This window comes from Astyanax mexicanus, chromosome 7 (assembly GCF_023375975.1).
Source record: "Astyanax mexicanus isolate ESR-SI-001 chromosome 7, AstMex3_surface, whole genome shotgun sequence".
NCBI classification, from domain to species: Eukaryota; Metazoa; Chordata; class Actinopteri; order Characiformes; family Acestrorhamphidae; genus Astyanax; species Astyanax mexicanus.
In genome coordinates this window covers 2,256,932-2,272,956 of record NC_064414.1, presented here as the reverse complement: position 1 = coordinate 2,272,956, position 16,025 = coordinate 2,256,932, and the positions used below count along the sequence as shown (strand labels likewise).

At 38.1% G+C, this 16,025-nt stretch overlaps 1 protein-coding gene across 2 annotated transcripts; it reads left to right on the top strand.

Annotated features, from left to right (window-relative positions):
* The first annotated feature begins 2,681 nt into the window (after positions 1-2,681).
* Positions 2,682-15,634, top strand: mlh1 (mutL homolog 1, colon cancer, nonpolyposis type 2 (E. coli)). 2 transcript variants are annotated; one of them, XM_022685240.2, is made up of 20 exons: positions 2,682-2,921; positions 3,515-3,605; positions 3,760-3,858; positions 4,124-4,197; positions 5,130-5,202; positions 5,482-5,573; positions 5,704-5,746; positions 5,847-5,935; positions 6,527-6,639; positions 7,261-7,354; positions 8,421-8,574; positions 9,258-9,589; positions 10,054-10,178; positions 10,292-10,327; positions 10,615-10,723; positions 12,407-12,470; positions 12,704-12,868; positions 13,535-13,627; positions 13,752-13,862; positions 15,287-15,634. In XM_022685240.2, the coding sequence occupies exons 1-20, from the start codon at positions 2,815-2,817 to the stop codon at positions 15,437-15,439; spliced, it is 2,217 nt and encodes a 738-aa protein (XP_022540961.2). In that variant the 5' UTR covers positions 2,682-2,814; the 3' UTR covers positions 15,440-15,634. The 2 variants fall into 2 exon arrangements, with proteins under 2 accessions (XP_022540961.2, XP_022540962.2); XM_022685241.2 differs by lacking the exon at positions 10,292-10,327 and having other exon boundaries at positions 2,691-2,921.
* The last annotated feature ends 391 nt before the right edge of the window (positions 15,635-16,025 follow it).

The window sequence follows — 16,025 nt, the reverse complement described above, 5'->3', positions numbered from 1 at the left end:
GCCTGCAGTACCTGCGGCTATAGAGCACTGACACTGCTGCCGTTATTGTTACAGTCATGTGATTTCCAACAGCAAAAGTTATACTTTTGGAAAATTACCAGCTTTCACCTCAGGGTAAAAATCCCACAATGCACTGGTTTTATCTCTCGACAGTCTGTGCCAGTGTTTACCCTGAAACATCTTCATATTAAACTGAAAGAAGGTCAACACACTTCTGGCTCATGCTTTGTGTGTTCTGCAGAGTGAGTAATAAACGTTGGCATGTTGTATTACTTCATATTCATGCTCGTCTCAGACTCTACTTCAGGGCTCTTCACTCCACCTCCCCCACTCCTCACACTGCTCCTCTTACCTGAGTTTTAACTAGAGTTTTAACTAGAGAGCTCAGATCACATTTTACTGCTATATACATACAGTACCAGTAAATACTATATAGTCAATGTATTCAATGTTTTTCTCTATTTCTTTATTTAATGTATTTTCTACATTGTAGATTTTAATACTAAAGACATGAAAACAGGTATGGGTTTATGTAGTAAACAGCATTAAAAAAAAATTATTTGTCCTCCACATTAATCCCCTGATCTGAACCTGATGAACTGAGATGGTGATTTGAGGTGATTTAATTGGGATGAGCTGGAGCTTCACAGCAAAGTGAAGGAAAAGCAGCAACTATTGTTTTCAGCACCTCCAGGAACTCCTTCCTTCAAGACGCTGAGAAAACTATTCCAGGTGACTCTCGCTCATGAAGACACTGAGAATAAAATCTCACCAAGAGTGCGCAGATCTGTCCTCTAAGAGAAACGTGATTCAGAAGAATCTAAACTATAAAACAGATCCTGGTTTGTATGGCACTTTTGTTTACAGAATAATTCATACAGTATGTGTTCCTGTATAGCTTTAATATAGTCTTCAATATTGAATGTAAAAAAAAACACATTGAATGAAAAGAGGCATGTCCAAACCTTTGACTGGTACTGTAGGTCTTGTTAGGTGGTTGCTGAGGTGTTGCTACAGTATAAATATATATATTATATATTATATATATAAGAACAGATCGCTTTGTATATTGGTTCAATACAGGATGCACATTTAATTGCCAAATAAAGGACGTTCTGTATTTTACAGGATGGGTGGCAACCCTACCTGTTATATTTACCTATAAACCTGTCCCAACTGTAATTCTGACAGGTGGAGGGTAATTAATTATTTAAACAATTTATTTAATAGTTTATTACACCTGAAAGGGAAAATGTCAGGAGTGTCAGGAATTTTTGCATTGATTTGTTGATCGACATTATTCCATAAGGCCTTATTTTCATAATCACTGCCTGACTTATCTTTATACACTGGCGATTTTCCCCCTGTTAAAGGGGAATGGTTTGGTCCATTAGGTAAGGGTAAAGGGTGGGGCTAGACTCTTGAGGGGAATAGGAAAGCATTGATGGAAACATAAGGCTCACCTGGGCACAGGTTAGGGTTGAAATGTTAAGTATACCTGTACTTCGTAAGGCAGGAGTATTTTAGATTTGATTTCTATTTTTACAGTTTTCGTTGTGTATTTTTGCACATATTGTAAATAAACACTCTCCTGCTGGATTCCACTGCTTGTCTCTTATCTGTGCACATTGGTCCTCACCTACCTGCCTACTTTGTGTCTCCAGACTTGGATTTGGTGAGGCAAAAGTCACACCTTCTCAACGTGTTCCACACCTCAGTACGGTTTAATTACATTAAATCCAGTATCTGCCATGTTGTGTGCAGGTAGGGCTGGTACATAGTTTCAAGGCAAGAACCACCCAACTAAAGTTCTAAAAAAATATACCAGCCCATCATTTCACAACAAGAAACTGGTCCAATGATTTTCTTCAGAGGAGGATCATCAGCCCAGCCTTCCTTCCTGCAGCTTCTTCCACAGATCCAGTTCCTGCAGATACATCATCGTTACAGAGCTGCACTTTCCTCTACTATTGTTCCTGATTTAAGTTCTTCCAGCTATTCTTCTCCCTCTTCCTGTTTACTTATGGATTTACCTTTAATATCCCAGTGTGGCTGTTTAACTATATATGCGTCCAACCGGCTACGTTTATTTTACCCATAAAGCATAAAGCTTCCATAAGCATCCCAATTTATTAATTTATTATTTTTCATATATCTTACATGTTGACATTTAATTTAATATATATGTGGAAATATTAAACTGATAAAATGATGCCCCTCATTAATATTATTAGTTTCAAATATGGTTTTATTACATTGTAAATCTGTTAACCTATACACCTATACCAGTAAAATAATCCCACCTAAAAATATATAAATTTAGAGTAATAAAGTCTGAAAATGTTAATTATAATTTTATTTATGCACTGTGTTTAGAATTAAACTGATGGAGATTAGAGATGGGCTGTTTGACAAAAATATATATTTATTATTATGTTTTACTGTAGCCAGTACTGAAGTCCATTTCACAACGAATTTCTCTTTTTAAAATTTTTTATCTCACTCCTGTAAAAAAATTTTGGGCAGCAACCATATACGTATGTATCGCATATTTGATATCAGTTTATGCACCATAAACTCTATGTCAGTATCCTCCAAAACACACCAACTGTTCAAATGTCAAAAGCTGCATTTCCACCTTAAATTCATGCCACGGAAAACCTATGTACCGGGCAGCACAACCGCAGGCGAACTCCATCGCTACCTAAGGGTCCTGCGGCTGTAGTTCCGCGCGGAGTGGCGCGCTTTAAGGACTACAGTAGTGGCTGTTCAGTGTTTATAGTGAGTGTTAAAGCGCTGCTCCGGGGCTGAGGGATGGCGGGGGTGATTCGGAGGCTGGATGAGACCGTGGTGAACCGCATCGCAGCGGGAGAGGTTATTCAGCGGCCCGCTAACGCTATTAAAGAGATGATAGAGAACTGGTGAGTGTGGGATTAGCCAGAGCGCTAAACTGACAACTGTCCGGTCCACCTTAAATCCTGCATCAGTTACAGTCAGGCGCGTGTGCTGTGTCGCCCATACAGTGAGCCGAGCAGTGCTATTATTTAAGGTGGAATGGTTAATTAGAGCAAAAAACCTAATATAACTGCCTCAATTGCAGTTTCTGTTGTCAGTCACTTTACACGCAAAGTATTTATTTGTTTTACTTTATTTACACTTACCGTACAAACTATGTACACTATACAAGTTTCAAACACTTTGTAGACACTTTTGACCTTTTGTTTAAGCACTGTAAGGGTGTCTGGGAAATAATTCAGTGCATACCTACACACACACACACACACACACAAGTGCATCTAAAATTTTCAGGGAAAACACTGCCCACGCTTACAATAGATGCTTAAAATAGATCACTCTGTTTTTTATACATCTATATAATATGAGTTTCTCTTTCTGAAATCAATTACAGAAATAAAGTAACTTTTCAGTGATATAAATTTTTTTTATGTTTAAACATGATGAGAAACATACAGATATCTCTGATCTACTTATTGGTATTGTTTTATTTCTGCAGCCTGGATGCGAAGTCCACCAACATCCAGGTTACTGTGAAGGAGGGAGGGTTAAAGCTGATCCAGATTCAGGACAACGGCACTGGAATTAGGGTACGTTACAAGAAAACTGGTGTTCACCCGAACATAAAAACGAATTAAAGCAAATTATTGAGGAAATTTAGATGTTTTAATCTTGGTGTGTTATGGTTAATTCAGTCGCTTGATGTTTGTGTATTATTTTATGACTTGATTTTTTTTTTGACAGAAAGAAGACCTCGAAATCGTGTGTGAGCGATTTACTACGAGCAAGCTTCAGACTTTTGAGGATCTCACGTCTATTTCGACATACGGTTTCAGAGGAGAGGTATGAAACATAGTAGGGGTGTATGATATGGACCCTGTTGGATATCTACCTCATTCTACCTAAGTCTGCCTCACTCTACATCCAGTATTGTTGTATAATTTAATGTGTAAATTGCTTGTGTTGTCCTTTATAAAAAATAGAAGAAGACACTTAATTTGTTTCTAAAATACCTATCTTTTTAGTTTATAATGTGATTTTACTTAATCTGTAGAGAGTGATCAGTCATGTTAGTAGATGTTTGGTTGATGTTCTGTGTGTTCTGTAGGCTCTTGCCAGCATTAGTCATGTCGCCCATGTGACGATTACTACAAAAACAGCGGATGGAAAATGTGCTTATCGGTGAGTGAAGGCTAAATATCATAGTTTTCTTAAACTCACTTTTTACATTGCAATAGCAATTAATTATTTAAAAGCTCTGACTATAAAAAATCACCATGTGAGTGCAAAGCAGACATCCAATTAGCTGTGTTCATTGATTTTGGCGAAATGCTTTACATGTACTGATTTCTACAAAAGAAAGGATAGATACAGTACCAATAAAAAGTTGGTACAAACCTATTCCTGTTCAGTGTGTTTTCTTTATTTTTTTTACATTGTAAATGCATTACTATATTGTAAATGAAGACTATATTAAAGCTATACAGGAATATGTGAAATTATTTAATAAACAAAAAGTGTTATACAAACCAGAATATGTTTTATACTTTCAATTTTTTTTTATATATATAGAAATTTCGACTGTTCTGTTCTGATACATCAGCTCACAGATGCAGCCTTGTGCTGATCAACATCACCCTAGGAGTGATGAGGGCAAAGAGAGCGCCATCTACTGTACCCACCCAGAGAGAGAGCAAGGCCAATTGTGTGTGCTCTCTCAGGGCTCTGACAGCTGATGGCAAGCTGCATGACCGGGACTCAAACCAGATACTTTAGATTATTCTAAGTCTCACGTTTCTCTTTGAGGAACAGATCTGCAGACTCTTGGTGAATATTTTAATCTCAGTGTCTTCATGAGGGAGAGTCACCTGGAATAGTTTTCTCAGCACATTTAAGGAAGGAGTTCCTGGAGGTGCTGAACAATAGCTGCTGCTTTTCCTTCACTTTGCTGTGAAGCTCCAGCTCATCCCAATTAAATCACCTCAAATCACCATCTCAGCTCATCAGGTTCAGATCAGGAGATTTTGGAGGACTAATACTTTACTACTAATACCTTAATACTGTACTGTTTATTACTGTATTGATCTAATCTTAGTTCATTTTTCTCTCTACAGAGGGAATTACTGTGATGGAAAGCTAAAAGCTCCACCAAAACCATGTGCTGGAAATCAGGGGACTCTTATTTCGGTAAATCATGTTAATAAAATGAGAATAATACCAGATAGTTTCAGTGATGCAGTCATTTTCTTTATTTATTTGATTTAAACGAAGCATTTTAAATTTTAAATCAGCATTATGTTAAGATTTGCCCAGTCAGATATATACACTAAATTGGATAAAAGTGAAATAAATGTAGGCAATTGCACACATACATATATTAATAAATTATTATATTATAATAAATACATAATAAACACATTCCGGGGTATATTTATATTATAAATTATTATTTGATTACTCTCCCAGGTGGAAGATCTGTTCTATAACGTGCCGACTCGACGGAAAGCCCTGAAAAGTCCCAGTGAAGAATACTCCCGGATTGTGGAGGTCATGAGTAGGTGTGTTCATTACCTTTAACATTAATTTCCATAATATTAATAATATAATGTTTTCTGATCTGAATCTACAGCAAATTCTCATAAAGAAATTTCTGCCAGTGTTTCATTTTAGCTTTTTATTCTTTCTCAGATACGCTATTCACAACTCTGGGAAAAGCTTTACTGTAAAAAAGGTAAAACCTTTTTTTTTTTCTTTTGAGGATTATTTATTATAATGATGCCGTTTGTACTGTTGTTTAAAGTTTTTTTTCTGTTTTGTTTTTTTGTTATCAGCAAGGAGAGATGGTGGCGGATGTGAAGACTCTACCCAACGCTTCAGTTTTAGACAATATCCGGGTTGTGTTTGGAGTGGCTGTGAGCAGGTATTAATACTGTTTATGTAATATAACGTGATCACTGAATCTTTAAAAAAATCTATGTTAAGTCATTTAGTCAGTTGTCTTTTGTGAAATGTGAAATATTGATTTTTACATTCATAAAACGATAAGATAAAATAATTGAAAACTCTAAGTCTTATGTGATGTACTAAATTTATGATAATCCTCTGGTTCCTCAGTTTCTGTTAAATTTCTTAAAAACTTGAGTAAAGGGGGATAAATACTTTTTCACGTCATATATATATATATATTTTTTTAATAAAATAAAATATATTTTTGTTCCTTTTCACAATTATGTGCTACTTTGTGTTGATTTATCACATTTATCATCTCAATAAAAAAAAAAAAATAAGTTTGTGGTTGTGGCAAACTTAACAAGGTGACAAAATGTAAAAAAAAAATAAATAATAATAATAATAATTAAGAGATATGAATACTTTTGCAGGCCACTGTACCATCTGAGCTGTAGTTCTTTCCTCAGATAAATAACTCTAGAGCTCTAACTCTATGTTTAAGATTTTAATATATATATCTGATGCTGTTTTAGGTTATTTATTTATTTATTTATTTTTTCAGAGAGATGATTGAAGTGGGGTGTGAAGATCAGAAGCTCGCCTTTAAACTGAAAGGATACATTTCCAATGCAAATTACTCCGTCAAAAAATGCATCCTCATCCTCTTCATCAACCGTGAGTCTGACAGTAAAGCCTTTAAAATCTTCAACATTATTCTGGGTTCACACGACACGATTTTAGCTCAGTTTTTCAGTTGCTGACAGTTTTTCGTTGATCACCAACAAAAACAAAAATCTGCTCGGAGGTGAATCGAGGATCTCTCTGCGTTTGCTCAGTTGTGTAGTGTGAACTACTAAAAGACATTTTTGCTGAGCCGACGCCGAGTAAAACAGTAAAAACTGATTGGTTGGTTGGTGATCTGATGCTTTTACAGAGTTAAATCCAGAGAGCACTGAGCTTAAAAGGTTTATAACTGGAATTTAAAATGTGGTGTTAAAACATTTTAATATAATTCTATGTTGAGGACATAAATACATATTTCAGTTTAAAAATATCAGACATATATAAACTCTGATTTTACTCAATTGCTTCATATGTTTTATACATCTTGGACTCACTTTAGGTGCGTATTCTCCACTCTAGAGATTTTTATAGAGAAGCTACGTGAGTCAGCGATTTCCAAGTCGTGTAAGTGTGAACAGCACAACGACTCAAAAAGTCACGTAGAGTGAACCTGGCGTATTGTAAATGAGTCTTTCAGTTCCTGTTCCTGTTTATAATCTCTGTGTTTTTCAGATCGTTTGGTGGAATCCAGTGCTTTGAAGAAAGCCATTGAGACCGTCTACACAGCGTATCTTCCCAAGAACACTCATCCTTTCCTTTATCTCAGGTACCTGACACTGACCTGCCAAAACAGGTTGCAAACCCCCACACTTCTTTAAGTTGTGAGGTGTTATCTTGTGACAGAGGTTGAGGAATACTGGTCAGTGTGCTTATGGTTAGAGCTGGGTGATGTACGTGGGGGGAAAAAAAAAAAAAAAACAATATCTCAATATATGTTTTTTATTCTATACCTAAAAATACTTCTGAGACCAAGCTTCAGTTCCAGTGCCTGTATATCCTGTATATTAGAGCAGCCTAGTAGTTCTAACAGCATTTTATTTTATCTTTAACAACTGAAGGACAACTTCAATTTCACTAATTATTTATAGACAACATATTCTTCAAATTATTAAAAACAAGGGCCATAAATATACAGTGTACTTTTGAAAAAAGAGCATCTAAAATGCCTAAAGCTCCACTAGGTAGGATTGAGATTTTGTACTCGTGGGCTCCCCCTACAGTGAGTGTAATAAATGTTTCAGGCGGATTAGTCTCTCTTTCTCGTTTTCTGGCTTTCACAGACATATTCGGTCTCTTTCCAGCTTCTGCCAGAGTGTCTGTATGTTAGTTTGTAAAGAATGAACCAGTAGTCCTTGTAGAACTGTAAGAACTTAAGGTCGGAAAGCAGGTCGCAGTTCTCGCGAGCGTTGGTCGCGGCCGCCTCGGAAAACTTACAGAGTCTGGTTTGAGCTCAGAGGAGCTCCGGCACAGACACGAGAGCACCGCTATTCCTCCTATTACACCTCAATGCAGCGCTGCAGTGAGTTTCAAGCTGTAATTTTACTTCTTTAAAAAGATCAAAAATCAAGGAAATCCTACCTAGTGCTGCTTTAAGAAAAATTGGTAAAAAAAATAATAAAAAATAAAAAGTGCAGTTTGAGTTTTCTGTAAATCTGGCGTGAAACAGGGTCGGGTCTGTTCTCATACCTGCGTGAAGGAGCTGATTGGTCAGTTCAGGTCAGAGTGGGCGTGTCTGTTCTAAAGATTAGTGTTTCTTCTCAGAAATTGGCTTATTTTTAAAACATTTCTGTATTCATATTGTTCGTTTTTTGTATTTTTTTTTTTCTTAATAGTCTAGAAATTGCTCCCCATAACATTGACGTGAACGTGCATCCAACCAAGCATGAGGTTCACTTCCTGCATGAAGACTGCATCATTGAGAGCATCCAGAAACACATTGAGAGCAAACTGCTCGGCTCCAACTCGTCGCGCACCTATTTCACACAGGTAAAAGAAAAATTACAGGTGTGTAATGAAATGGGTATGTAATTTTAATAACTGGAAATGGTACAAAATCTAGTGTACGGATATTTGCAATAATCTGCCAGAGCCTTTAGAGAAACAAATGAACTAAAAATGAAAAAAAAAACTTTTAATGTTGTAAAATAATGAAAAGCAAGGAAATAAACTGATCTTTAGAAATGAGTTTTAAAAAATATCCAAAGCCTTAATCTGCAGATGGTGTTGATACTGCTGTTACTCTCTACTGCAGCAGCATTCACACTTTCATCATTATAATAACTAGAAAAAGACACAGATAAAACACAGAGAACTCTGTAACTATTAAAAGTATAAGTTCTTTCTTTTCTTTAGAGAAATTACAGATACAAAAGCCAGAGAGCGGTGAGTACTGTTTCTACACCTTCAAATAAAGACTCTTGAAAACTGGTAGACGTAAACAGGAAGACGTCTGGCTGACCCACATGGAAACAGTAGCTTTAGCCTTTAGCTCAGATTAACATGATTAAGGACTGAGTCTCAGTTTCAGCAGAGAAGAGAATTAGAATTATAATTAGAGTTAATCTGACAGGAGAAGAACTGCAGTAATAAATTCATTGATAAGATGATAACTGCTGCTACTGGAATACTAATGTAACTAAACTCTTTTTATTTTATTTTCTCTTTAACAGACGTTACTTCCTGGGCTCTCAGCGTCCGTTAGTGAGGTAAAGGCTTCTAGCAGCTCCTCAGCAGAACCAGGGGAACGGGTCTACGCCCATCAGATGGTCCGTACCGACAGTAAAGCCCAGAAACTGGATGCGTTTCTCCAGCCAGTGAGTAAACCAGCCTCAGTCACCATCACTGCCTCCACTGCCTCCACCGCCAGCCCCCCGGCTCCTGCCCAGCCCACAGCCGAGCCTGAAGACTCAGAAATGCTGGAAGTCCTGGAGGAAGTCGAGACGGATGCCTCAAAAGATCTTCAGGTTGATTGTGAACCTGTCCAATCAGAGACTCCCCCCAGGTGAGACTGTATTCAATACACTACACTCCCAAATGTTTGTGGACACCCCTAATCTAATGATTGCACTCAGATACTTTAAGTAACCCCCCATTACTGACACACGTGTGCAAGTGCAGATATACAGCTTGTCTTTTAACAGTTGATCGTTAAGCAGGAATATATATTTTTTTACATAACACAAAGAATAAATTAATAAAATAGCTCACAAATGATAAACACACCTATTATTTATCCAGCAGTCTAAAGTGCTGCCACTATGATTGGTAGATCGCTGGTTCAAATCCCGATCATGTAGCTTGCCATCAGCTGCCAGAGCCCTGAGAGAGCACAATTGTTCTTGCTCTCTCTCTGGGTGGGTACAGTACAGTAGATGGCGCTCTTTCTCCTCGTCACTCCTAGGGTGATGTGGATCAGCACAGGGCTGCGTCTGTAAGTCTAACACTCAAGTGTTTTTGCTGTTGAAGGAAACGAGCTCATGTAGACGAGGATAAGGCCGAGCTCACGGCCGCCTGCACACCCAGGAGACGCGTCATCAAACTGAGCAGTATAAAGGAGCTGAGGAGCGAGATCACTGACCAAACACACAAAGGTCAGATAATACAGCAGTGTGTAGTATAAAGTGATGTGTGAGGACAGTTCATTAATTGACCTGCAATTCTCTCTTTTACCACATTTTGCCGCCATTTCCCGCTCTCTCCTCAGTGCTTTATAGGGGTACGCATGACTCCCAGTTTCTGCGTAAGTTGTTGTGTAAGAACATTTTAGAACTGTGTTTATAAAACAGACCCTGCTTTTGAAGGGAGTCACATTCTGGCAGGGAGGCAGAATTTGGCACAACACCTGGGAAGAAAGTCACTAAAATATGGTGTGGAATCAAAACTATCACATGAAGCTGTGTTTGGACCTCCAGGGTCTGTGTTTCGTGGTGTGTATCAGTGACTGTGCGCGCGTGCGTGTGTGTGTGTGTGTGTGTGTGTGTGTGTGTGTGTGAGCGATAATAAATGAGATGTCTGTGGTGTGATCAGGTCTGCAGGAGATGCTACAGAATCACTCGTTTGTTGGATGTGTGAATCCACAGTGGTCTCTGATTCAACATCACACCAAACTCTACCTGCTGAACACGAGCAAACTCAGGTCAGCTCTCACCTCACTCTCCACTTACTCTCCACTCACTCTTTACTCACTCTCCACTCACTCTTTACTCACTCTTTACTCACTCTCCACTCACTCTCCACTCACTCTCCACTCACTCTCCACTCACTCTTTACTCACTCTTTACTCACTCTCCACTCACTCTTTACTCACTCTCCACTCACTCTTTACTCACTCTCCACTCACTCTCCACTCACTCTCCACTCACTCTTTACTCACTCTTTACTCACTCTCCACTCACTCTCCACTCACTCTCCACTCACTCTCCACTCACTCTCCACTCACTCTTTACTCACTCTCCACTCACTCTTCACTCACTCTTTACTCACTCTCCACTCACTCTCCACTCACTCTCCACTCACTCTCCACTCACTCTCCACTCACTCTCCACTCACTCTCCACTCACTCTTTACTCACTCTTTACTCACTCTCCACTCACTCTTTACTCACTCTTTACTCACTCTCCACTCACTCTTTACTCACTCTTTACTCACTCTTTACTCACTCTTTACTCACTCTTTACTCACTCTTTACTCACTCTTCACTCACTCTTTACTCACTCTCCACTCACTCTTTACTCACTCTTCACTCACTCTTTACTCACTCTTTACTCACTCTCCACTCACTCTCCACTCACTCTTTACTCACTCTCCACTCACTCTTTACTCACTCTTCACTCACTCTTTACTCACTCTTTACTCACTCTCCACTCACTCTTTACTCACTCTTCACTCACTCTCCACTCACTCTTTACTCACTCTCCACTCACTCTTTACTCACTCTCCACTCACTCTTCACTCACTCTTCACTCACTCTTCACTCACTCTTCACTCACTCTCCACTCACTCTCCACTCACTCTCCACTCACTCTCCACTCACTCTTTACTCACTCTTTACTCACTCTTCACTCACTCTTTACTCACTCTTCACTCACTCTTTACTCACTCTCCACTCACTCTCCACTCACTCTCCACTCACTCTTTACTCACTCTCCACTCACTCTTTACTCACTCTTCACTCACTCTCCACTCACTCTCCACTCACTCTTTACTCACTCTCCACTCACTCTTTACTCACTCTTTACTAGCTCTTCACTCACTCTTTACTCACTCTTCACTCACTCTTTACTCTCTTTTAACCCTCCTGTTATGTTCTGGGTCAAATTGACCCTTTTAAAAGTTTAAAGATCTATATAAATAGTTAAAAGATTTTTTTTTTGTATAAAACTTACAAAAAAACAAAAACTAAAACAAATTTCAAAGTTATGTTTTAATGTTATGTAAAACTATTTTGTGTAATATGTTGGTCTTTCACAAGTATTAAAGTAGTGAAAAACGAGTGATTATCCTGATTGAACCATCATGTTAGAGGTAAGGAACACCATTGCACTGAATATTGATAGAATAATTAGTAATGGAGTTAGTTATAAAATATTCACACTGCTTGTTTGGATTTTTTAAAATAATGATAATTTTGGATATGAATTGGATTAAACATGCACCGGATCAAATTGACCCGGGAACACCATTGCTGTTCCTGACAAATGAGCATAACTCACTCTTCATTCACTCTCATACACCTGTTTCTGCTGCTTTTTATTAAGAGTATGATTTCATTCATTCATTTATTTATTTATTTATCTATTTATTTATTTATGTGTTTCAGTCAGGAGCTGTTTTACCAGATATTAATTTATGATTTTGGAAACTTCGGTGTTCTGCGTTTGTCAGTAAGTATTATTCCTCTTCTTTTAATTTAAAGGAATATCCATTGTTTTTAATTAAATGGGTGATAAATGTAGATAAAATTACTTTATTTATGAAAAGTTACTTTATTCCAGTAATTCAGTTCAAAATGTGAAACTCATATATAATATACAGAGTGATTTATTTTCAGTGTTTATTAAGTGTGTATATAATATGCGTGCTATAAGCGTACAGTAAGTTTGTGGTGATTTTGCAGAGCCCCGCCCCTCTGTATGAGCTGGCGATGCTGGCGCTGGACTCTGAGGAGAGCGGCTGGACGGAGGAGGACGGGCCTAAAGAGGGACTCGCTCAGTACATCGTAGATTTCCTGAAGAAGAAATCAGAGATGCTGGAGGATTATTTCTCCATGGAGGTGGATGAGGTGAGTCTATATATATATATATATATATATATATATATATATATATATATATATATATATATATATATATATATATATATATATATATATATATAAGCAGTAACTTTCTTTTTTCTAAATTGCAGAACAGGCATATTAATTTTATTCTGAGTAAAGGTTATTAAAATGCTTAAGTTATTTTGCTTTATTCCTTTGGTTTGAACAAAAAATAGTCTGGTAATCACTTCAGTCTTATAATGTGAACACAGTCTAAAATGCAACTAAATATTGTAAGAAATTAAAATTGAAAGAAACTGAGTAAGGAATTCTAGGAATGCATTAAATAGGAGAAGCATGCAATCATACCTTGTCACCACTAGGTGGAGCTATAATACAAGAAAAAACACTGGTTTTGTTTGAGGTCTGGGTTCATTCAAATAGATGTAAAGTTTGTGGGTATAAATGTACAGTTTGGGATTTGGAATTGGCCTCACAAAAATGCTCACTGTTTTCATTCCAAAAAGATGGATTCTCTTATAGTGACAGTTTGAGGCATGGATTACTCTTGTCCGCTGTTAAATAAATACGCTGTTAAAATAATTATTACTTTTTTTTTTTGTTGGTTTCAATTAAGAAAAAGATAGAGCTCTATTCTTTTAATGGTTCCTCTCTTTTTCTCCTCTGTAGGACGGGAATCTGACAGCTCTGCCGCTCCTGCTGGATAACTACACCCCCGCTATGGAGGGACTGCCGCTCTTCATCCTCAGACTCGCTACAGAGGTTTTATATCCTGCTGCTTTTATAAATTATTATTTACATATTAAATTATATTAAAACAGTAAATAATAAAACATGGTGAATGGTACAGTATGTAATTGTGTCTGAACCGTGTGTGTGTGATCAGGTGAACTGGGACAGTGAGAGAGAGTGTTTCCGGGACTTCAGTAAAGAGTGCAGTCATTTCTACTCCATCAGGAAACAGTTCACTCTGGAACCCGACGCAGCCGACGGCCCGGTAAAGATCCACCTCCAGATCAGATCAGACCTCCTCACTCCAGCTGTGAGGAGAAATGAAGCAATAAGTAGTCAAATCTTATATTTTCCACTTCAAAATGTATAATCTAGTGCTGGGCGATGTGTCCGTATCACAGACAACCGAATACTTTACCTCAATACAAAATTACAGGGTTCTTGCCTCAGTTTAAAAGTCAAACTTAATGCTTTTTAAGACCTTTTTTACACCTCAATAAATGTAATTTATTAAGTTATTAAGTAATAATTCTGTTAGTTTTCTCCCCGGTAACGTAAGCTATCTTTCTGCTAATGTATATGTTAGCTAACTCGCCGCTAATCTTAACTAGCTCTCCGTTAATCTTAGTTCTCTACCCAGATCAGATGTTTATGATAGGCTAATGTGTTTTCTAATCGGCATTAAACACACCGTCTGTAAATTTAATACATACAGCAAATTTACAGTAAATTTACGACAATTTCAGACATTAAGTACCCAGATTTTAATTTAAGACTCCTCTTTTCCTAATCCTGCTCTCCTAATTCTCTCCTCGTCCTATCCCTACTTCTCATTTCCTACTCGTCCGCTCATACTTCTCTTCTCCTCCTATCCTCCTTCCCTACTTCTCCTCCTCCTCCTTTCCTACTCCTCTTCTCCTCCTATCCTTACTCCTCCTCTCCTCCTTTCCAACTCCTCCTCATTCTAGTCACTTCCTCCTCCTCTACTACTTCTCTCCTCCTCCTTTCCTACTCCTCCGCTCCTCCTCCTCTCCTCCATTCCAACTCCTCACCTCCTCCTCCTCTCCTACTTCTCTCCTCCTCTCCTCTCTTACTCCTCCTCTTCTATTCTTACTCCTTTCCTACTCTTCCGCTTATACTTCTCTACTCCTTCTATTCCTACTCCTCTTTTTCTTCTCATCTCTTCCTCCTTACAGTCACCTCCTCCTCCTCCCCTACTTTTCTCCTCCTACTCCTTCTCTTATCCTCCTTACTCCTCTTCTCCTCTCCTCCTTTCCTACTCTTCATCATGTCCTACTCCTTCTACTCCTCTCCTCCTTTTCTACCTTTTTTGTGGTGCTTTTTTTGCGTGGTACATCTTCAGAGGATTGTGGGTACTCTTCAAAAAGTATAAAATACACGTTTTTGCTGTTAAAGAAATTCACAAGAGTTCATGTATAATATGCTGAAGTACATTACACACAAATACACAGAACAATACAAGTTTAAGTAATTAAGTGATTTTGTGTTTTATATGAAGAGAACATGAAAATGGCTGTAGCGAAGTTTCAGGGCTAGTTAGCGACATTAGCCTCATAGATTGAGTGCAGAACCACAGTGAACAGTTAAACACGGGACAGGTCTTTCCTGATTGGCTGTATTTGGGTATATAAGGGTGAGACTGATCGAGTTTAATGTTGCTGTTTTCAGGACGCTGAGCCGAGCTGGAGGTGGAAGGTTGAACACGTTCTCTTTAAGGCGTTCCGGTCCCTCCTCAGCCCCCCCTCACGCTGCAGCGAGGACGGCAGCATCCTGCAGATCGCCAGCCTGCCCGACCTCTACAAAGTGTTCGAGAGATGCTGAACCCGAGCTTTCTGATCCAGATTAGAGTATTAAAGTCCTGCTGATGTTTAATATCAGCCTGAGTCTGGGTTTGACAAAGAGCTGGTGATCTCAGACTCTGTGAGCAGGACTGGTCTCCTTTTGTAATGTAACGATTGTATGTAAATGTTTTCACTTGTTTTACATGTTTAAAGTAAATAAATATTTCTATAGAAAGTTTGTTTTAGTGTGTGATTGAGACGTATTAAGATTTGAGTCACTTCAGCCTGGTAATGTGAACATAGCCTTAGGAACTTCATGAATTAAATTTCAGTGATGCACTTTAAGCTCCAAGGGTCGTATTTTACACCTTACATAAGGATTACTGCGAGGATCGGCTCTTCTTCATCTAGTACCTGCTGGAGGGATCATGGAGAAACAGACTCAAACTCGTGTTTTATTCCTGTGAAAAACTGAAGAAGTGTTAGAATAATATTTCTGATGTCTTTCAGTCAGTGTTGCTGTTTGGAGCTGTCCTTTAAGGGTTTAACATTAGAATAAATAACATATAGCCTCAGACTACAGAGAACAAAATGTGTAAAGTAATGTTAATATTGCCTTGAGAGCA

What these genes read in the sequence shown, in the direction of transcription:
- mlh1 (XM_022685240.2), top strand. Translation starts at nt 2,815, where the DNA reads ATGGCGGGGGTGATTCGGAGGCTGGATGAGACCGTGGTGAACCGCATC. An exon ending in ATCAGGGGACTCTTATTTCG is followed by an intron (nt 5,203 to 5,481) that starts GTAAATCATGTT and finishes TTACTCTCCCAG; the next exon opens with GTGGAAGATCTGTTCTATAA. An exon ending in CATCCTTTCCTTTATCTCAG is followed by an intron (nt 7,355 to 8,420) that starts GTACCTGACACT and finishes TTTTCTTAATAG; the next exon opens with TCTAGAAATTGCTCCCCATA.